Source organism: Panicum virgatum, chromosome 3K, assembly GCF_016808335.1.
Source record: "Panicum virgatum strain AP13 chromosome 3K, P.virgatum_v5, whole genome shotgun sequence".
NCBI lineage: Eukaryota > Viridiplantae > Streptophyta > Magnoliopsida > Poales > Poaceae > Panicum > Panicum virgatum.
The window spans coordinates 43,857,508-43,881,122 of NC_053138.1; the positions used below are offsets into that span (position 1 = coordinate 43,857,508).

At 45.3% G+C, this 23,615-nt stretch overlaps 1 protein-coding gene and 1 long non-coding RNA gene across 2 annotated transcripts; one reads left to right on the forward strand and one right to left on the reverse strand.

Annotated features, from left to right (window-relative positions):
- The first annotated feature begins 5,391 nt into the window (after positions 1 to 5,391).
- Positions 5,392 to 21,357, forward strand: LOC120699258 (probable Ufm1-specific protease). Its single transcript, XM_039983185.1, has 13 exons — positions 5,392 to 5,627; positions 5,712 to 6,059; positions 7,170 to 7,420; positions 7,749 to 7,839; positions 8,053 to 8,225; positions 9,318 to 9,408; positions 9,540 to 9,662; positions 15,701 to 15,748; positions 15,848 to 15,924; positions 17,888 to 17,976; positions 18,550 to 18,661; positions 20,622 to 20,724; positions 20,846 to 21,357. Exons 1-13 carry the CDS (start codon positions 5,426 to 5,428, stop codon positions 21,073 to 21,075), a joined length of 1,938 nt encoding a protein of 645 aa, XP_039839119.1. The 5' UTR covers positions 5,392 to 5,425; the 3' UTR covers positions 21,076 to 21,357.
- Positions 21,358 to 21,777: 420 nt separating this feature from the next.
- Positions 21,778 to 23,615, reverse strand: LOC120701480. Its single transcript, XR_005686120.1, has 2 exons — positions 22,145 to 23,615; positions 21,778 to 22,039 (listed from the first exon to the last, which is right to left on the reverse strand). It is a non-coding gene; the product is annotated as an uncharacterized LOC120701480 (long non-coding RNA).

The window sequence follows — 23,615 nt, forward strand, 5'->3', positions numbered from 1 at the left end:
AGCAGAGAATTCTCAAGCCTTGCAATGGGTTCACACGACACTCAAATAAACTGACAAATGCAAGACTAGTTCCATTAAGTACATATGAAGTTCACATAACACTGAAATAAACCGACAAGTTGATTTCAACAGCAGTACAAATGAAATAAGTTAAGACATATTGTAGGTCCATTTCCTCCAGTGCTGTCTGGACAACAACCTTGCGCTACTCCAACAGATCATTTGGTACCTGTATGACAAATGAGCAAACAAGTTCAGCTTTAAATTGACATAGAAGGATGATGAAAAGGATTTGTCAGTTTATTTAAGTGTCTGAACTCTGAAACCTCTCTCTAAAGTACATGGTTAATCAGATTTCCATGCCTTGATATGTAGTTACTAGTGAGACCTCACATTTCACATAGAGTAGATATAAATATCTGATGATGAAAAGGATAACACTACCAATTCTTCAGTTCAGACTACATGTTGTCGCAATTTTTGTTTTTTGGTACCGATTTTGTCATATTTGTAGTACAAAGAGAACTCAAACGGGCAAAGGTGCGCTTTGCCGCTTTACTTACTACTTAAGAAGAAGGGAACAAATCGATCCATAGGAGAAGAAGAGCAGGACGTTGTACCTAGCACATCTTAGTGCACAAATCGATACTTTTACTCTTGCTCAGAACTTGCAAACAATAAAACAATAAACATTGATTAGGCAAAAAAATAAGTAGGTAACCAACAACTCTAAATTGTAGTGACAATAGGGAGTTATAAAAACAGATGCAGCGATGCCATACCTTCACCATCAGAACAGAATTCAGAATCTTTGGTCTTATATAGCCAATCTTTCGCGCAGACAAGGGCCTCAAGCATTTCCGGAGTTAGTGAGCTTCTATGATCTCCAAGAATCCTTCCCCCTAAACTGAAAGCAGATTCGGATTTTGTGACCTCTTAAACTGCTTGTGCTTGATTTTGTGTTTAGATGTATTCCGCAATACTTGCAAATAGCATTTAGTTCACCATCCACTTTCACAAGATTTGGCTCAAAGTGTTCCCAAACATTAGACCTTGTACGATGCTGTGTTTGACTAGTGAATACCTCTATGGAATCATGACTTGAACTCCCAGAAGCGTTGGACGGCATGTTTACCTAATAAATAGTAATGACAGGCACTAAATAAAATAGTATGGATATAAAAGATAGGTAATGGGTGCACGATAGAGCTCGCTAGCTAGGGCGATAGGATTGACGATGCTGTAGTAAAAAGAACAAATTAAAAAGATCTGTGAGGAAACTATTTAAGTGGCCAGCAATCCTAATACATGTGCACTGACTCGCTAATGACTAGCTAGCTAGCTTGGAGCACATATACATAGGCCACCTGAAAAAGTGAAGGCTAGATCTGCCGCTATGCATGGATTAAAATTAAAGATCCAACAGCCGAGGATCTCTTTCTCACAAACTAAGAAGGTGTGAGGAATACAAGAGAGTGAACGCATTTAGCCCAAATGCAGGTAGATTAGCTAACGAAAATAGCACCAACATCTAGTCTGTGCTCCCAGAATCTAATGTTTATCCCGAATTTGATAAGGAAAACTGGCAGGAAAATCAAGAGATTCCGGAACAATGGCCTGACTCCCGCATCCTAACAGCAAGCTTCTACGAATTTAACCAGAATGCAGGTAATGTCCAACACAAAGACACCGAGAATCCACAATCGCCCACCCACACAGCAAAGAACGCCATAAAGATCCAACTTTTCTGAGGCGGCAGCAGCAGCACGGGTCAACGAGGCGGGATTCACCGAGGCAGCGCACAACCCGAGCCAAATCGCCGTGCAGACCAATCCGGATCGAGCCGCATTGGGCGCCGCCTCCCTCACCCTGGAAGCTCCCCAAGCAGCGACCTATTCTCTCCCCCACGAACACCTCGAGCAAACGGAGCCACGGAGAAAGATCCACGCTAGGCGCTAGTCGGGGCGTCACGTTAGGGTTCTCGGTGAGGTGCGGAGGAGGATGCGGGGGTGGGAGGTGGCCGCGGCTGCGGAATCCTGCTGCGTGAGGTGGGAGGGAGATAGATTGGTATTGGAGGTGCAGCGACGGGAGGTGCGGCCCCGACGGCGGGAAGCGGCAGCCCCGGCGGCGCAGGAGCCCTCCGGCCGCAGCCCGCAGCGAAGGGAGCAAGTGAGCAACGAGGAGTCGAGGATTAGGTTTTAGACCGAAACACACCGAATCGAACTGATAAAAAGAAAAACTGAACCGAACCAGCCCATTTGATGTGTGGATCCACTAGACACCAAACCAATTGACCCCAAATAGCAAAACCGGCCCACTAAAACCGGGCTCAGCCCACACCACTAGCAGGCTGATCCCCAACACAACAAAACCCCGCGTCTTTTTTATTTTTATATTTTTCAAAAACATTTTTTACAGAAATATATTTTTAATTTCACAATTTACAGTTTTGTACCCCTACCGCCCGCCAAGGGGGCGGCAGGGACTTATATGTAAATAAAAAAAATTTATTTGCGCTGTGGCCCTTGGCGGGAGCCTGCCGCCCCCCTGCCGGGCGGCAGGCCCCCTGCCGCCACTCTACTGGGCGGCAGGGGGCCTGCCGCCCGGCAGGGGGCGGCAGGCTCCCCCGCAAAATTGCAGTACCCCATTAGATGTGTTTAGATATGTTTTAGATATGGATACAAATAAAAACCATTAGTAAAGAACATGAATATGAAAAGTATAAGCTAGCAATGTCGTCCCAGCTAATGCCTCATCCCTATGTCATGCGTAGCCATCCTGTGTTGTCGCAACATGCGGCTGTGGTTGCATGTCAGCATATATCAAGTGGCAACGAGTCTGAGGCTGGTACCAGCTCAGGTACGCCCTGTACGAAGCCTCCGTGTGTGCAGGGGTCGCAAGCGCCACGTTGTCCTCTGCTTGGTCCCAGCCATCGACCCAAGGCTGCACCCTTGTCACCCACATGTTGGAGAAGGGTTGCCCAGTCCTCGACAAACTAAATATTGAAAACAATTTAGTCAAATATGATTAGTTAACTATACAATGCATAGTCACTGAAGTAGTATATAAATTGTTACCTGTGGTCATGGCGTTCGACCCGATCCAATGCTGACGGCACAGGATACAACTGTCTTTGACCGAACTGTCTCCTGACTCTATCCGGGCAGTGAGTCTCAATGTAAACGTCGTACACCAATGCTGTAGTTGTCATCCAAAAGGCCTGGTCCTGAAAGCAAACCGAAGATATCCCGATCGGTGCACGAATGTTTATAGCCAGCTCGGAGTAGGACTCCCACACGACGTCTTCAGGTGTCGACCGATCAAACTCAGCCACAAATTCAGGATAGGCCCGACGAGACTGTACGTGGGTCCATCTCTTCTGCACAAAATTAATAATAATATGTACAAATAAGAAATACAAAGAGGGTGAAACAAAGCAACAGAATTGCCAACAGAATAGTACGAGTAGCAGTCATTTCTGTACCTCACGAGCGTACCAGAGAGTCCCCATGGTGGGCCTATCGTCCTCGGTGTCACCGTACATATCCAGCTCATACGGTGAGTGATCGACAAGCAGGCGACCAATTGCTATCCTCTCGTACGACCAAAGCTGTAGCAGAATCGGACATCCTGTAAGAATTGTATTGTGCTTATTTTGCACCGATGCCTTACAGAGGCCACGGTACGTTTTTGCAAGTACCGCTGATTGAGGCATTTCCTCAACAGCTGCCTCTGCGATCTCCTGTGCGTAAGGCACAAGCACCCTATCCACATAGGCCCCGTGTGAGTTGTTAAACATTATGTATCCAAACAACCACAACAGGTATGCCTCAAGGGATCGAGTGACGCTATCATCATCAACATCATGTGCCAAATTGTCGGGCTGCATAGAAAAGATGAACATTTATGAGTACGAGATCAATTATAAAATAAAACCATAACTGCACTAGTCAAAAGCATAACTATAACATTAATCGTAACAAAACAAGGTATGTACTTGGAACTGCAGGATCCATGTCTTGGCAGGCCCTGTTGCTTTTGGGTGCTCTTCTACATCAATCGCGATGTCAATATTTACAAAACGCTCTTCTAGATCGTCCAACCACGTAGGCGGGATGACGCGAGGCCCTACGACATCCCCACTGATAGGAAGACCCAGCTGCATCGCAACGTCCTGAAGGGTCGGTGTCATCTCCCCACAAGGGAGGTGGAAGGTGTTTGTCTCAGGCCTCCATCTATCAACCAGAGCTGTCAGTAGGGACATGTACAGCTTTACTGAACCACTCTCAGCAAGACGACCTATAGTAAGAAGACCAGCCTCACTCAACTTGAAAAATAGAACGATCAAAGGTAAGTACATTATGTACGAAACGTATACGAAACAAACGTATTCTTAGAAACATAACCCGACGACATATCACCTGGGCACCCATCGTGGGTCAACAGGAACAAACTCCGCTGGTGGACGTGGACGCAGCACGTTAAGTTTCACGCGCTGAACCACTGAAAGGAAGGACCGGTGCGACGAGTATATGACTCCGTCAAGTAGAGCTGGCGTATCTTCGGCCATACCTAACACAGAAAAATATAAGTTTTCTGCATTTTCTACAATTTTTCTGTATTTTTCTATAATTTATCTTAAATTTTCATAAACTTTTCTAACATTTTCTTGCATTTCCTACAGCTTTTGTACAATATATTTTAATAAATATATTTTTCTAACATTTTTCTAAATTTTTCTGCATTTCCTACAATTTATCTTACATTTTCATAAACTTTTCTAACATTTTCTTGCATTTTCTACAATTTCTGACTATTTCTCGAAATTTTTTCTCGTATTAAACAACTAATCAATACCACAAAATTGGTTGGTAAACCTAATTGGTTTTTCTTAAAACTAATCTTAATTCTACCTAAATTATATTAAAAATATTACCTAAATCACTAAAATATCATTAATGCTGCATACACTAATTATAGAATTAAGCATACAAATAATTTAGATCGAGAAAGTTGAGAAATATTTATTACCTGCGATTACGATACAAAATCCGGTAGGGCTTCGCCGTTACAACTCCTTCCCTCACCCCTCCTCTCTCCCTCCCGCTCTCTGGATGTCGTGGGAATCAAATGAGGGGGAGGGGGGAGAGAAGACTTTATACAGTGGGGAGCCTGCCGCCTCCCTGCCGGGCGGCAGGCCCACTGCCGCCCAGTGGAGTGGCGGCAGGCTCCCGCCAAGGGCCACAGCACAAATATTTTTTTATTTACATATAAGTCCCTGCTGCCCGGCAGGAGGGCGGCCCTCCTGGCGAGCGGTAGGGATACAAAAGTGAAATTAAAAATATATTTATGTAAAAAATATTTTTGAAAAATATAAAAATAAAAAAGACGCCAAAACCCCCACAAATCTCCCACGCCGACGACGATGGAGGCCTCCGCCGACGGATCGCGCGGCCGCTGGGCCCTCCGCTTCCTCTGCCTCAAGAGATCCCTCCTCTCCCCGCCCTCCGCGTCCCCTCTCCGCTGGCTCATCGGCGCACCTCGCGTCCTCCCTCCCTTCACCGTCGCCGCCGCCCTACGCCCCCTCCACGGCGACGGCGCCGCCCCCGATCTCCCCAGGGAAGCAGGCAAGTTTTCTCACCCGCTTGCGCACCCAAGCCCCCATCCCGGTCGGACCCGACGTTCTCACCGTACTTCTGTGCCTCCCGCAGACGAAATCCGGGGTTTGCTTCCGCGCGGGTTCGACATCCTCGGGGCGCTTCTCGTGGGCGGCGAAGGTTCCGATGCGGACGCCGTTCGCGCTCTGGAGCTGGCCCGGTCGCTGAGGGAGCGGCTGCTCGGCGCGGCGGCGAGCCATGGCATGGTCGGTGGCTGCATGGATGCCGCCTTCGGGGAGATTCGGTTTGTTGCCTCTGAGAGCGGCGGGACGGACGCTGTGGAAGGGGTGGAGGTGGTGTGGGAGGATGAGCCTGGGAGGTTGTTGTGGGAGAAGGGTTGCCTTCTGCGCTGTGAGCTACCTCTGAAGCTGCCACTCTATGTTCCGGCGTACGAGATTTCTGGTAAATGCTCCAAAGTTTATACCTATCTATTAACCTGTTAGTGTTAAAAAATTGAATGAGCAGAGGTAGGATCGAATATGATATGCTGTGTCCCAATATCTATTAGATGAAGTTGAGTGCAGTTTGTTGAAATCATCAACAGCCTGCCAATGGCTCATTGGCGATCCTGTTATTTCATACCAGTACATCGTATTATGATACTCTTGTACCTTAATGTTTGCATAGAACCAATTATTCTTAACAATTCTTACAACCATGATATGTTGTGTCCTTTTGTTGAATCGATTCAGTTTTATTTTCAATTGTGTTTGGATACTGCTTCTACTTTAATGTGTTGTTAGAAACTATCATTTCTTAACAATTCTCAGTTTCTACTCACTCCATGACTAGTAAAGCTACATTACATCTTGCATAGTTGGAGGGTCTTTCATTTTGGGCCAAGTTGACTTTGACCAATTCTAAGCATAGCTATATTTTGGGATAGAGGGAGTATCTGATTTCTTAAGCCTGGCATATATTTAATCATCCAGGAAACCCAGTACAGTGAGACTTTTACAGTGCCTGTGCATAGTCATAGCTATTCAATAAACATGAACAGAATCTACATTCTAAAACTAAATAATCTAATTCTAAATATGTACATGAATTGGTGGATCGCCCCTTGCTTCTCATTGTAATTGAACCTAAACTTTTGCATCAAGTCAATGCACTAAAGTGAAAATTCAAATTAATCTATAAAAGGCTAACCTATTTCTGGGAACATATTTATCATGCATCTTTGTTCCTAATTTGAAATTTGCATATAAAGTTTGCATGGACGTACAATCTTAGATCCATTCATAGAAGATCCTCTTGAAGTGAAGGTGGATGCCACGGACACCAAGCCGATTTTTTTAAAGTAACTAGTAAAGAATAGAAATGTTTGAATCATTTCTGTCTGCACAAGTTTTTTTTAGTAAAATCTGTTTTTCTCTTTTCATGATAAAACAATTGTATCGGGCATTTAGGTCAATTACACACCATCGGCTTCTGAAGGGAATGAGATAATTGCACATCATCTGCTTCTGAAGGGAATGAGATAATTTTGTAATAGGTATTACTTTTTTGCAGGCATTGAAGAACGATTTTCTGCACTTCTTGAATCTACAGTTGCTAAACTCAGAGATCCTCATGTTTCGTACCTAGTTGAGGGGCCAATCGCATCTAATGAATCCCGTCATTCTATCATCTTATATGGTGATGATTTTAGTTTCGATTCACATATACCTGGAAACTCAAGAACAAAGGAATGCACTACAAGTAGTGTATCTTGTTCAGAATTCTTCCCAGAAAAGAGGTACAACCTCTCGTTGACAAGAGAGGTAAGCTGATACTCAACCAATTTGTTACTTGTTGTGTAATGTTATTTTTGAGGAGTATATAGTATCGAATTCGCTCCCTTATCTTGTATGGGCGTCAAAATACTTGTTTCAGTGTCTGATAATTACATCTTTCATGAAGATCTGTTTTGAATCGTCTTAAGGGGTTGTGTATAAATATATATATTTGAAAGACAGCTGCCAATGAAGGCCCATTTCTTTCTAAGCTTTGCATTGTAGGATAAATGGATAATGCAGAGTGCTGTCTCCGTGCACACTTCTGTATCACATAACATCTTGGGTCACAACTTCTAAAATTTTTGTTTGCTAGAATGCAGATGCAATTGAAATAACTGTCCTGTCCAATCAATCAGTAGGTAGCTTGAAGCCTGGCACCACCCCTGTGGTAGAGTATTTTCCAGGTAATTATTTCCCAATGTTCAATTCTGTTTCTTAAAGGTGATTTTTCACCTTAATGCCCTTGATCTTACCACCAGACATAAATTTCTTCCTTAGAAAATTGTTTATCAGAAGTTTACTTATCTGTTTCCCTTGATTCTTGTTTCCCTTTTCCAGTTCACTTGAAATGTGGTATTTTATGTCCTTGTGTTACTGAAAATATCTTTTCTTTTCAGCCCCAGCACCTGCTAGCCTCAGAGTAATCAACTTGAAGCTTGATATACTATGCTACTCCCCAATAGATTTTCCTGTGCCAGTTGCTGTATCTGAACTAGTTATCCCAGGATTAGCTGATCAGATGAGTGTAATGAAGAAGATTATTGCACCAGAGATAACTCAACAAGCACAGGTATGTGATTTTCTTAATCTGATAATGCTCTTACTGAAGCAGCACGTACATGTGCAGCATATATACCTTGGTAGAACCATGCCGGGACAGTTGCTTACTTGGAGTCTTAAGTATATAAAAAACACAAGATCTGAAAATTGCTGCAGGTTTGGGAGTTTAAATGTCGTCAACATATTGTTTAGATATTAATACTGGAATCTAAAATAAGATTTGAGCAAATCCATTTATGGGGATTACATAAAAGTCGATTTTTAGTGATCACAGTTCTTTTCCCCAACCTCAAGCTTTTGTTGTCAGCCACGTGGAAGATATTACACAGTTGAAAACATGGAATATGTCACATAATCTGAGGAAATGGTCCATGTTTCTTAACCATTTCTTAGATTGTTTCTCCTTGATTTATGTGTACAGGGTACTTGGTCCTCTATTTTCAAATGTCAAGAATAGCATATATGGCAGCTAACCAAATTAGGACACGTAGTGAAAGCTGTGGGATTGGTGCATAACGTCAATTCTCCACCTTACAATATCAAATAGCAATCCCGTGGTGAAATGTATTATGTATACCATGATTTCCATTTCTCAACTAAGTATTTCATGTTCTTTAATGTTAGCCGTCAGTATGACCATCGTGTCACCATGTTGTTTATTACTCCATGTGAAAACTCATTACTTTGCCGCCCTTGGTAATCATTGGCACACTTTCATTCTAGGCACTCGGCCCTAATAAGGGTCCCTATGGGCAATCGAGCAATTGGCGTTTGCTTTTTTTTCTTTCTTGGATATTTCTATTCCAATGCTTGCACATCAAACCAAGTTCTCTTAATCACAAGGTTCAAAAAAACGTTATTAAACTTCATTTAATCTCGATTAAATGCTAAATGGAGGCCTAACGTCTACGTTTAACCTACGTTTAATGTACGTTTAACCTTCCTAGGCGCTAGCCAGCCTAGCGCCTAGCGTTTTCTTGAACATTGCTTAATCATTAAACTTGGTTCTTTTAGTGTGTCATTCATATAAACATGTTTTCATTTGAAGTTTTAATTTCTCATTTCAATGCTTCCTCAAATGCTTCTTGTCTTTTTTTTGCAGCTTTGTCCTTACCATTTCATTCCTCCAGGATTGCATATTCCAGTAACAACCATATACGATACAAGATACGGGGAGATCGAGGAGAAGCAAAGTATGAAAATTTCTATGATGCTACTATTTTTGAAAAGTTCATAAGTTATTTCATTAACAACGGCAGTAAATGTGGGGAAACTTAATACCATCTCTTTGGTTCTGCCTAAAAAAATTCCTTACTATTTACAGGTGAGCTGAGGAAAGAACTGCACATAAGGCTAGGGCTTCCCTTAGATCGGCCTTTGTTGCGAATTTCTAATGCATTGACTTTTGGTGGCATGGGAAAGAGGGTGAAAAGCACGTCAAGAAATGGTATTCATTATGCATATATTGCAACACTATACTCCATTACGCGTTTTCTTTTTAATTACATTAGGGATCCATGCGGTCAAGCATTGTTGAAATATGTATCAAAAATATAAATTGGTCAAAAATTATTTTGTAATATGTGAGAAGTCAATAACATCTTCAAACATTTACATAATGACTATTGTCTTATTATATGTAATCTTCTACTAGGTATCTTTCCTTTCCTCGCAAAATAATGTCATGGACTCTTTTATTGGCCGGGTGTATCAGCGTCGTCCACGTTCAGCAAACCGGCAGCAACAAGATTAGTTTGTTTCCTTTTTAATAGATATCAGTTTGAGTTAGTTAAGGAAGGTTAAGATTTGTAAGACACCTAGTCTATAAAGGTGAACCTGGGTTATGTAAACAGTTTATCGAGGAATAGAAACCCTAGGCGGGTCTGTTTCTCGGTCGCCCTGGCGCACCTTGCCGCCGGCAACACGAGCAGCCCTCGCCGAGGCTCCAGATATCCCATACGTTCTTCTTCTCAAGCTTCTCTCCTACTCGTCTCCTATGCGCACTCCACCCCCTAAGCATCGCCATACCAAATTGGTATCAGAGATCCATCAGGGTGCATCGCTAACCATGGTCGGCATCAGCGATCCTGAGGGCTCCGGCACCAAGCTGCAGGACACGCTAACCAGCATCTTGGCGAAGCTAACCTCCATCAACAACCGCCTCGACTCCCATGGGCGGCGTCTGGCCCGCACCGAGCGCCTCCTCGGCGGCGAGGATCCAGGCCCCGAGGAACCTAGCAGCGACGCCGGCAAACAGGAAGAAGACATCGCGGACGACCACCGCACCATCGACAACTTCGGTCCCCGCAATTTCGGCTGCGGTGGTGGCGGCGATGGCGGCGGTGGCCCCTTCCGCAGTGACGGTCGCCGCGACCCCCGCGATCGCAAACCCGACGACTGGCGGCGTCCGCATCGGCCGAAGCTCACTTTCCCACGCTACGATGGTGAGGCCGACCCCCTCCCATGGCTGAACAAGTGCGACTCCTACTTCCGGGGCTGCCGCACCATGGACGAGGAGAAAGTCTGGCTGGCGTCCCTCCACCTGGACGGTGTCGCGGCCGAGTGGTACTTCCATCTCGAGTGTGACGTCGGGATTGTCTCATGGCCGCGCTTCGTCGAGTACGTCAACCTGCGTTTTGGGCCACCGATCCGCTCGAACGCATTGGGCGAACTCAAGGAACTCCGGCGGACAGGAACCGTGGAGTACCAACGACGATTACTGGTGCTTCTGTGCCACTGCGACAACCTCACCCATGGTTCTTAAGGCGTCGCCTAGGCGACGCCTAGTCGTCCAGGCGCTCAAAAATCCAAGGCGTCCGCCGACGCCATGCCAAAAGAGAAGCAAACTGAGAGGGAGGGTGAGGGAGGAGGGAGAGGAAGAGAAGGGGAAGGATTTCGACGATCTGCGGGGGAAGGGGAACAAGAGGGAGGGGGTGGCGGCCTACCTGAGCATGGTGAGGAAGGTGGGAGAGGGAGCGCCGACGAGCTTCGGCGGCGCGAGGGCCTGGCGACGGCGCGCGGGTCCGGTAGTGGTGTCGCGCGGGGCCGGCGGCGGTGTCTGGCGGAGCAGCAAGGGCGGGCCGGCGGCGGGCGGAGGAGCGACGGCGGGCCGGCGGCGCGAAGGGAGAGCTGAGAGGGCAGACGGCGGCGCGGATGAGAGGGCAGAGGGCAACGAGTGGGAGAGGGTTCTGGAGGGTTATAGCATGCTATTGTTGGGCTGGGCCTAATTGTTGTTGGGCTGGGCAGCAGCCTGCCCTCTTCTTTGCCTTTTTTACTCTTTTTATTTTCTATTTCTTTCCATTTCCTCCCTGTGGCATATGGGTAAGGCGTCGCCTTGCTCGCCTAGGCGTCCGCCTAGGCGTCGCCTCGCCTTGCAGACGGGGTCGCTCGCCGTGCCTCGCCTTAACGCTTCAAGAACCATGACCTCACTGGGCAGCACCAAGTCGACCTCTTCACCGCCGGGCTCGGCTAGCCCTTAAGCTCCGACGTCGAGATGCCACGCCCGGCGAGCCTGCAGACCGCCATGAGCCTAGCGTGCGCATGAGAAGCGATCTGCGGAGGCGGCAAGGCGATCACGGCCACACCGTTCTGGCCACGGCCACGGCCTTCGGCGCCACTGGCCGTCACGCCGACCCCAGCAGCCACGGAGAAGCCGGAGGACCCGCGCCCGCGCTTCCGTCGCCTCTCAGCAGAGGAGATTGCCGACAAGCGCGCCAACGGGCAATGCTATTTCTGCCTTGAAAAGTTCACCAAAGATCACCGGTGCGCCGGCAAGGGAGTCTTTCTCCTGGAATTGGAAGAGGATGAGACGGCTCCCGATGACGATGACACGGTCAGCATCTCCCTGTATGTGCTGACTGGCATCACGGCCGCGAACACCATGAAGCTGCAAGTCCGCATCGCAGGCGTCGACCTGGTGGCCCTGGTCGACTCGGGGTTGACTCTCACGTTCATCAACGCCGACATCATTCCCAGGTTGGGCCTCTCCGTCACGCCGCGGCCTGGTCTCTCCGTCAGAGTCGCCAATGGCGAACGCGTGGCCAGCGCCGGTCTGTGCGCGGCCACTGCAGCTACCATCCACGGCGAGCCGTTTAGCCTGGACTGCTTCACCCTGCACCTGGATGGCTTCGACTTGGTGCTCGGCGTGCACTGGTTGCGCTCCTTGGGCCCCATCACCTGGAACTTCGACACTCTGTCCATGTCCTTTTGGCGCGACGGCCGGACAGTTTTCTGGACGGGTCTCGGCGGCCGCTCCCCACCGGCGCTCGCACTGGTCTCCGGCCAAGAGGTGCTCCAAACCCTCTTGGCTAGCTACAACGACATCTTCTCCGAGCCCCACGGGCTACCGCCCCAACGCCGCCACGACCATCGCATACACCTGCCGTCCACTGCCCCAGTAGCGGTTCGCCCCTACCGCTACCCCCAGCTGCTCAAGGATGAGCTGGAGAGGCAATGCGATGATATGCTGCGCACCGGCATCATCCGGGAGTCGACTTCACCATTCTCCTCCCCGGTATTGCTGGTGAAGAAGCGTGATGGGACGTGGCGATTCTGCGTGGACTACCGGGCCCTCAATGACAAGACCGTGAAGGATAAATTTCCAATTCCGGTCGTTGACGAGCTCCTCGACGAGCTCAAGGGCGCCCGCTACTTCACCAAGATCGATCTCCGCAGCGGCTACCACCAAGTCCGGATGCATCCGGATGATATCGCGAAGACGGCGTTCCGAACTCATCGGGGCCACTATGAGTTCTTGGTGATGCCCTTTGGCTTGACGAATGCGCCCGCAACATTCCAAGCTCTTATGAACGACGTCCTCAAGCCGTTCCTCCATCGGTTCGTCCTTGTATTTTTTGATGATATACTGATCTATAGTTCTACATGGGCCGAGCATTTGCAGCATGTCAAGGCGGTGTTCCAATGTTTGCGCGAGCACAGGCTGTTCGCCAAACAGTCCAAGTGTTTCTTTGGTGCAGAATCTGTTGGCTATCTCGGCCATATCATCTCCAACGCAGGTGTATCCATGGATCCAGAGAAGGTGGCTGCTGTCGAGGCGTGGCCACAGCCGCAGACACTTCGGGCGCTCCGAGGTTTTTTGGGCCTCACGGGCTACTACCGCAAATTCATCGCAAGCTACGGTGCGGTGGCAGCCCCGCTGACTGCCCTCCTCAAGGGCGCTGCATTCCAATGGAACGACGTCGCCGAGCGGGCCTTCCTCGACCTCAAGCACGCCCTTATGACGGCGCCGCTTCTCCAGCTGCCGGACTTCTCGTGTTGTTTCTTCGTCGACTGCGATGCATCGGGCGCGGGGTTTGGCGCTGTTCTTCATCAGGGAGATGGCGCCATCGCATTCTTCAGCCGAGCTGTGGCGCCCCATCATGCCAAACTCCCGGCTTATGAGAGGGAATTGATCGGACTTGTCAAGGCAGTGCGTAATTGGCGTCCCTATTTATGGGGCAGGGCTTTCACGGTGCGCACCGATCATCATAGTTTGAAGTTTCTCCTAGACCAGCGGCTTACTACAATTCCGCAGCACAATTGGGTGAGCAAATTATTTGGCTATGATCTTACCGTTGAGTACCGCCCCGGCAAACAGAACGTGGCCGCAGATGCGTTGTCTCGTCGTGATGAGGAGTCTGTGTTCGCCATGGCCCTATCTGCTCCTTCATTTGAGCTCTTTGCTGATCTTCAGGCCGCTCAGACAGCTTCTCCGGCGGCCCAGGCAATTCGTGCTGCACTTTCTGCAGGGACAGCTGCACCGGGTTGGTCATTAGTGGATGATCTGCTGTTGTTCCAGGGCCGGATATTTGTGCCCGATGATTCTGCATTATGGCCCAAGCTTCTATCAGATGCTCATGACACAGCTCATGAAGGTATGCAAAAGACTCTCCATCGTCTCAAGTCTTCATTTTACAATGGCCATTTATCCAAGCTGGTTCGGGAGTATGTTCGTGGATGTTCAGTTTGTCAGCGCAACAAGACTGAACATTTGCACCCAGGGGGGTTATTGCAGCCATTGCCGGTCCCAAGTAATGTTTGGAATGACATTGGAATGGATTTCATTGAAGGCTTTCCAAAAGTGGGTGGCAAGTCCGTGATTCTTACAGTGGTCAACCGTTTCTCCAAGTATGCACATTTTATTGCTCTTGGGCATCCATATTCAGCAAGCTCAGTGGCTCGTGCTTTCTTTGATAATATTGTCAAGCTTCATGGTCTGCCGTCGTCCATTGTGAGCGATCGTGATCCCGTATTTACTAGTACCTTCTGGTCAGAATTGTTTCATCTTTTTGGCTCCAAGTTGTTGCTCAGTTCAGCCTTTCACCCACAGACTGATGGGCAGTCCGAGGTCACCAATAAAATCATTGTCATGTATTTGCGTTGTCTTGCGGGTGATCGTCCTCGTTCTTGGTTACAATGGTTACCATGGGCTGAATATTGCTATAATACTTCTTATCAGTCATCCTTGCAGTCAACTCCTTTTAAGGTGGTGTATGGCCGTGACCCCCCAGCCATGGTGCAGTATGTGTACGTGCGCCAGCAGTGGAGCAGCAATTGCAAGCACGTGATGAATTTTTGAAGGAGATTCGTGAGCGTTTGTTACTGGCTCAGGATGTGATGAAAGCCAGTCATGACTCCAAGCGACGCGACATGGAATTTTCAGTTGGTGATTGGGTATTACTTCGTTTGCATCATCGTACAGCGGTGGGCATTGCTACCAGCACCTCCAAGCTTGCTCCCAGGTATTATGGGCCATTCCAGATTCTCGCCCGTATTGGCAGTGTCGCTTATCGTTTGCAGCTGCCGGCGAATGCCAAGATCCATGATGTGTTTCATGTGAGTCTCTTGAAGAAGTTCATTGGGGTTCCCCCAACAGTTACTCCGGTTCCCTTGCCACCCATTGTTCGTGGACGTGTCATTCCGACGCCTACAAAGGTTCTGCGCACTCGACTGAATCGTGGTACTTGGGAGTTATTGGTTCAATGGCAAGGTCGGGCTGATTCTGATTCTACTTGGGAACGCCTGCCTGTTTTTGTTGAGGATTATCCAGATTTTCATCTCGAGGACGAGCTGTTTCTCCGGGAGGGGGGAAGTGTCATGGACTCTTTTATTGGCCGGGTGTATCAGCGTCGTCCATGTTCAGCAAACCGGCAGCAACAAGATTAGTTTGTTTCCTTTTTAATAGATATCAGTTTGAGTTAGTTAAGGAAGGTTAAGATTTGTAAGACACCTAGTCTACAAAGGTGAACCTGGGTTATGTAAACAGTTTATCGAGGAATAGAAACCCTAGGCGGGTCTGTTTCTCGGTCGCCCTGGCGCACCTTGCCGCCGGCGACACGAGCAGCCCTCGCCGAGGCTCCAGATATCCCATACGTTCTTCTTCTCAAGCTTCTCTCCTACTCGTCTCTCCCCTGCGCACTCCACCCCCTAAGCATCGCCATACCAAATAATTTGTTTTCATGCATTGTGGTATGTTGTAACTTTCAGGTTCTTCACTGCTTCGAGATGTCCACAGAGAAATTCCATCTAGTGGTGGTTAGTGGTTGATTTTTTCTTATTTTAATCAAAATAAAAAAATTGGTGAATGCTTCTTCTCGAAGGAGATAGTGACATAAAGTTTTATGTTTATTGCAGTATCCGGAGGAATTATGTCTTTGATTGATGGTTCATATGAGTATTATCATTACCTTCATGATGGTATTGATGACAATGTAATTTCCTGCTGGCTGCAGCCAACCAATCTGAGTTTTAAATTGTTACTTTGGTGTTTCTTTAGATGCATATGACCATTTGTAGGGCTTTACGGAAATTTCCTTCCCCAGATCTCATAATGTGTTAGCTCTTACAGCACTGGATACACCTTTATTTCAATATTTCTTTTGGTCCATAAGATCATTTTTATTAAAAAAAATACGTTTTTGTTGCAGTTTGTTTCATATAGAAGTTTAGACTGTAAATATTTTAAAGAAGCATTTGCAGTTTGTTTTATTCAATCTATATAGTTCTCGCCAGCCTTAATAAAAGATCATCATCCATTTATGATGTAGCTTACTGTAAATTTTATGGAATGATGGTGGATTCTTTGACCCTATTCCTGATACATGATATTACATATGTTCATCGTTTGAACCTAAGTGAAAGGATTTGTTTCGAAACAACTTTGCACATGCAGTCAGTTCAGATCTCTTTTTTTCTCGAACACGCAGGAGAACTGCGCTTCAATATATTGAGAAGAATGGGGGGGGGTGGAGCACCCAAAACAAAACTGTTACAAGATTTGGAGGGCCTGTAACACGCCCATAGAACACAACCTAAGCTGTTTCTTGAGAACAAAAAACTAGGCAGGACCAAACCGCCAAAGGGTGCTTAGCCTAGCGGTTAAGACACTCGAGCGGCACTCCACAGGTCCTGAGTTCGAATCCCCGTGGGAGCGAATTTCAGGCTGTGGTTAAAAAAATCCTCTCGCCGGTCCCGTGTGCCAAAGCACTGGTTAAGAGCCGGCCCAGGTCGGCCTGAGGACCGTGTATGGCCCAAGCAATTCCCAGGGGTTATGGTTCCCAGTGTCAGGGCGGGGCTGGGGTTTGGGGATTTTCTCGGTCGGGGAAGCCGAGGCTTCTTCTTAGCTTAATACCGGTGGGGCGGTCTTTCCCCACCCGGCCGAGTTTTTTTTAGGCAGGACCAGACCACAAAATTAGGATGCAGAAGCCAGGGCAAGGAGATGAGATGTTCCTTGAGCCCCTGCTACTGACGAAGTCGTGCTTCCTCTTTAAAGGCCGAGATGACACGGGCCAAGTTAGGACTTCCTCCAAAGACACAAGAATTCTGATACTTCCAAATTAAATTTCAAATCTCAGATACAATATTGCCACCATAAACTAAATATTTAAAGTTCATTGCGAATAAAATTTCAATTAGAACTTCGATGGTTTCGAATGAAAAAATCATGCCTATATTGTAGGAGAGAATGAGTAGTGTGTATTCCTCCAAACCCTAGAAGGATGGGTAATATAGTAGCTGTACAAGGGCCTCTAGATGGGCCTAATACATGGGCCATATGGGCCACTCACACATACACCAACATATATGATTAATGCAAACTGATATTTCTCTATATCTTCAAAGTGAAAGTTGTAATTGAATTCTTGTTGAGAATAACTTGTAGTTGCCATACCTATTGGGCATGTTTCTATATTCATTTATTGCGAAACCTTTAGTTGAAACAATCAAATGTGCAGCACAGGTTGCAACGTGTAGACATATAGTTTTATGCAAATATAAAACTAGAGATCAACATTAACCCCGTTACCAGACCTGAATGCAGGTCATTATAATATTCCTGATTACTATTTTATTTATTCTGGACATATTGATAATAAGTTGCAGTGTGTTTTCTAATGCCATTTGTATATTTGTTACAAAATTCATTAGTGGCAATAGAATATATTCTTCAGAGGGCATGCATGCTTTATTGTGTATGCTTCTTGTGTTGATGAGGCCATGGAGAATATTGTGTTACAAATGCATTGCTGCATTTTGAAAACGTTCCTTTTTGAAATTATCCTGTTTTAGGCCCATTACTGAGCTTTATGAATTTCCTCACTGTTTTGGAAAAATTAAACTAATGTGTCCTCTATATTGGTTTGGCAAATCATACATTTTTTTTCCATGTTCCAGGGATGGGGATGCGCATATCGGTCCCTACAAACAATTTTCTCTTGGTACAGATTGCAACAGTATTCATCAATTGATGTTCCTTCACACAGGTTTGTGCTTTTTTTCCTTGTTGACTTGAATACAAAGGTTATATTCCCCAAACTGACCCTAAAATTTGGGCATTTGATAATTCTTACTGTTTGGCAGTACTTTATCAAACATTATTTTTCTTAAAGAAACGTGCGATTCTACCTGCATTTTTTACACAAATGAGAAGGTGGTATGTAAATCAGTATGGAGAATTGTTACAAAGATGGCAGCTTGCAATCTGCACCCATGCTGCCATGCAAATTCGGAAAATAAACACTGCGTTCCAATCTGAAGATCGTAATGATGTTAACAATAATGTGAATCATCAAACACCTCTTTCTACCATTCTTGATTCATTTGTTCTTAAAGGACTGAGGACAATGTTTTCATGCCCATACGGCCATACCTATATGCTGAAAATGATGCAGGTGTTAGGCATAGCAAACTATCACACTGCAATTGATTTGTGCACATTATGATTATATAATGTATGGTTGGAATAAATGCTTTCTACTTGAAAGAAGAATCTTGCCTGTTATTGAAACATATGATATCAATTTGATCCATATTGCTGCTCCAATGTTCCTACGCAGGGAGATTCAACAAGTGCTTGTTGAAATTGGTGACAAGGATCCATCATTTATTGGATCTCGTGAGTGGATTGGAGCCATTGAGCTAAGCTTTGTCCTCGACAAACTGCTGGGAGTGAGTTTCACTATTGATCTTTTCTTCAAATTTCTTTTCAACTGGATGGGCAACTGTTTTGCTAAATTTTCTCTCTTATGGGATTGGAATGACTTGTTCGGCATATAGGCAACAGGCAGGTCACATGATCAACTACTAGAAACTCACAAAATATTGACAAATAACCAGCAAACCAGAATGTCATTACCTTACAACACTGATGTTCTTGACTCGAAAACATCTTCTGCAATTTACTCCGTACCATTCTAGAAGGTTTATGAAGCTGCATTGGTTCTTTTCAATATTAATACCATGTAATGTTAGTTTCATGTGCTTTCCGTCTGTTCAGTATATTTTTCTTACGATATGCCTTTCTCCTAGCTTTATCCTTCATCTTTTGCGCATTTATATGACCTTGTCAGTCAGAGATTGTTTGAGAACCTTTCTTGAGGGGCGTTGGCATTATTGAAAGCAAGTAGGTTGCGTGTAATATTATATTAGTTTGATTCAGAGATAGAGGTACATATATATAGGCGTGAGGATATCTTGAGGTTTATGGAAAGAACACCAACAAGATCTCATATCTCTCTAACCAAAACTATCACGGGGTCCGACTGGCTATACACGCCTGAGCGCAGGGCCCACACACACGCACATACACCTGTCTAGCAGTTGTGGGTGTTGATGGGGATTGTTTATAAAAAATTATAATAGGTTATCTCTGTGCTATGTCATTCAGTACAGTGTTACTAAAATTTTGTAGTTGTGGTTAAACGTAGAGTGGAAATGGATTGTAGTAGCATTCTAGGCTCATTGTTATACACCCTTCTATATACTATAATAGTTGCTTAGTGAAACAATCCGCAAGTGTTCACTAAACATTATTACATACATATTCTAAATCTGGCATCAAACTGTCTAGCTTGTTCTTGACATTCAGTTTTCTAAACACTATTCTATTGATCTGAACGTGCTTGATGCAATCATGTTGCATGACAGTGTCTTTCTCCAAAAAAAAGTCTTAATTTTTCAAAGACTTGTTATCATCATGTAGCAGCATTGTATTATTCGTCGAGATCATTGTGTAGATTCAAATGTTCCTCAACACCCAAATGTATGACAATATGCCTTTCTACCTTTTCATCTCAGCCTGTGAAGGCCATTGTGCCTTTACATCCATGTTTGCCACCGTTTCTGGGTCTAATTATATTATGTCTCATAGGTTTGATAACCGCCATATTGAACCAATTGCCATTATGAATTTGGTTCACTTTAAACATCGATTAGCCTCTTGTTCGTGTCAAGTGCACTCAGATCTCACCCTGAGGCTGGGCATGGAGCTTCACCCTCAAATTAGTCTTGGCCCCCTCATTTTCAGTTCAAGCTCCGCCATAATAACTGGGAATGTGGAACCATGCCATGTTCCTTGATCTGGGAACTTGCTTACTCTGCCGCCACAGCCTCAGGTGTGAGTCAAGCCTGAGCAGGTTGCTAGCCCAAGATCTTGTCACAAAAGCTGACAATGGGTTTGGTAGGCCTCCTCAGCTACTTGGTCTACAACAGGTTTTGGTCTAGAACCAGACCAATCTGTCAATTTTACATGGATTGGTTTAGATGGGTCGGTCGGTTTGTGTATTTTATCCTCTTGCATTGAATGACACCTTGGCCTGATGGTAACCCTCATGGTGACTTGCTTTAGCCCCTCTGTTAAATCACCTATAGTGCACCCATCTCCGTTTCATGGGTGCTCTTTATCCAATTTGCACCTCCCTCTTTTCCCCTCACATTCAGGCTGGTGATTGTCCTTTGCGTCCATTCGTCCTGAATACCACCTCCATTTTCGTTGCCACTCTATTTATTTATGTGATTCACATGCATCATTATTTTGTGCTAATAAGAAAGGAGGTAATTACATGCTTTGCAGTAGTTCATGTTCATATATGCACTTCCATGTCGGCTGAACATGAACTGGATCTTGCAGGTGAGCTGCAAGATTATTAATGTGAGATCTGGCGATGAACTTCCTGAAAAATGCAGAGAACTTGCCAGGCATTTCGAAACCCAGGGAACTCCAGTGATGATTGGTATGTGATTTTGTCCAAAAGTTACTATGTTTGATGTGTTTGGTATATTATCAAGATGACTACAGTTGATTCTATGAATACTACCTGCCATTAAATTAATCTCTTTGGCAAATCAATGCAGGTGGAGGAGTCTTGGCTTACACCCTTCTGGGAGTTGATTATAACGAAGCCAGTGGTGACTGTGCCTTTCTCATTCTTGATCCACACTACACTGGTACTGACGACCTGAAGAAGATTGTGAATGGCGGATGGTGCGGGTGGAAGAAGTCTGTTGATAGCAAAGGCCGAAGTTTCTTCTTGAAAGACAAGTTCTACAACCTTCTTCTACCCCAGAGGCCCAACATGGTGTGAAGGATTAAGAGGCAATCAAGCTTGGTGATCATGGAGACAGGAACGAGTACAGTTTTATCCTACACTTGTGGATTGGTTGGCATGGACTTGTAAGGAAACCTGTTGGGTGCAGTTCGTTCAGCTGGACTTTGCAATTAATTTCAGTGATATTTTGCAACCATTTCTCGCATGTTGGCGTCCTGAGATTCCATTATAATTGCATGAGGGAAGATATCGAATAAGTTTATTATTGCATCCTTACATGACCTTGTAAAAATTCCAGCTCAAAATTAGCCTTCAAGGAACCTGAGAAGTTTGTGGGCAAAGCTAGCGGCATGTCTGCTGCTAACTCAATGCCGTGATAAGCTGCTGCAGCTGATTAACGTGGTCTGTTCTTGGTAGAATGCTACAATCTGTGCTGCGTTTTTGGCAACAGTGAACCAGGCTGGAAGAGATCCAGCTAACATACGTTGCCTGTTTCCTAGAATGTTGGTATAATTAATTATTTGCCATCCTAACGGAGTGGATGGTAGTCTAGTTGCTAACCCCCAGTCATTGACTTAGGTGACCCCACTTGTTAGTGAGAGCGTATTGATCCCACCTAAGACTAAGAGCGGCAAATAATTAAATACATTTTGAAAGGTGGAGGATTAGTTCTGTCAAATTGATCTTGTTTTTCCTAGAAAATCAATCCAATGCAAGAAAATTCAAAAGTTGGGATAATGGGAAATAAGAACTCAAGAACTCCTTGCTTCTCATATCGAAATTGCAGTGATGACAATTTTGCGTAATGGGAGAACATAAAAAAATTACTGAAGAAACGGATAAAAACTCCGATTAAAAAAATCTAAGATTGAATGTCAGTTATGTATGGGCCTTCGCCGCTTTGACCGCATGTAGTCAGTGTCCCACCACCATGGCAGCTTCTCCTTCCTAGGTGCCCCAGCCCCAGCTTCTTCATGCAACGTTGTGGCCTCTTCAAAAGCTTCTCCCCAAAATAGAAATCCATGGAGAAGACGTTAGTACTCACTACTCAATTGTTTGCCTGAAGATGTGAACAGACCAAAAACGAGAGATGGAACTCACTAACCTTCTCTTTGTTGCAGAGAAGCAACGGCAACAAACAGGGAAGCAACTACAACAAACCACAGAACTGTGGAAGCTCTCATGAGGCTCCTCTGCGGCGCTTCTTCTCCCTCCCCCTTTCGTTCTAATCCCTCTACTGAGCCATGCTATGTCGTGGTAAGAGGAAGGGGTCCAACCAAGATAAAGCAACACCAGTCTTATACTGCTTCAGTTTTGTCTTCACTTGAAGTAGAGTTAGTAAAGTAGACCTATGAGTACATCCAATGCCCTAGGGACAAATTGCTTTTTAAAATACTTTTTAGGTGTTTTCCTATTTTAAAATACCTAGGGACAAAATCTTTGTTCTGTCAACAATTGGTGACAGGATCTGGGCATAGTTCCAAAGCTGTCCCTTGTAGCTTTTGTGGGAAACCCTCTTGACGGTAGCAGTTTTAGATGAATGCTTTATGAGTTTAGGTGCTTTTATTCTTCTTAATGAACAAGAGTTTAATTCCATTGGGATTTTTCTACTTTCTGAAGTTAGAAATATATCAGATATTACGTCTTTCCTACTTCAACAAACTGGAGGAATATAAAGCAATTCTTCCAAGGAGACTTGGACCCTTCAGGTCTTTGTCACGTGAGCTTCCACTGTTTTAGGGACAAGCTTAATAGCTTATCCTCACATATGGCGTTCTTAATTAGCCAAAACAAAATACACACTACCACACTGATGGCTAGTTCCAGGCTTTCAGCGTAGGTTGGACAAAGTAAGCGAGCACCGAGAAATTCTGTCTCGCATTAGCGTGCATTTCGAGGCATGTTTTGCGGGCGAACCACATGATTAAGTGCTAAACCACAGGTGTAATCATAATGAACACATGCGCACTATAACATTTGAGCCCGTGAACAAGATAAACAGCATAGAAGGGCAGTTTGGACTTTAGACTCAGTAGTGCGCCAGTGCCGGTAAAGGCATCAGCCATTTTACTGAGGTTTAGTCGAGTAGAGCATCCAAGGTAAAAATTACCAGAACACCGCAAGCTAGCTGCTGATGAGTTATGCAAAATGTATTGCAGAGGTGCACTTCTTTCGCTTAGAGCATTTCAGGATCAGCCGGTCCTACAGCATAGTGGATGACATGGTTTTTTTGCATGTTTCCTTTTGGCGCCAATCCCATGCCATTTCTCAGGGCGAACCCGGGAAGGCTTAGAATGGTCCAATTGCAAAGACAACAAAAAGATAAACTAATCGGCACAAATTCCTTCCAGTCTCGTCCTAAAAGCATATACATGCTAGCCCAATCTCAGCGTACAACTGCACAAGGACGCCACCCGTTTTTGCACATTCACTATCCATATTTTTTTTTTCTCAGATACGAGATCTTTCGGCCTTCCGCCAAAGAAAAAAAAAATCACAAGGTCCATGGTGTACACAAAATATAATCCAGACGCGCTTAAACCACCGGTGCTACTACCATTACTGATGATTTCTAT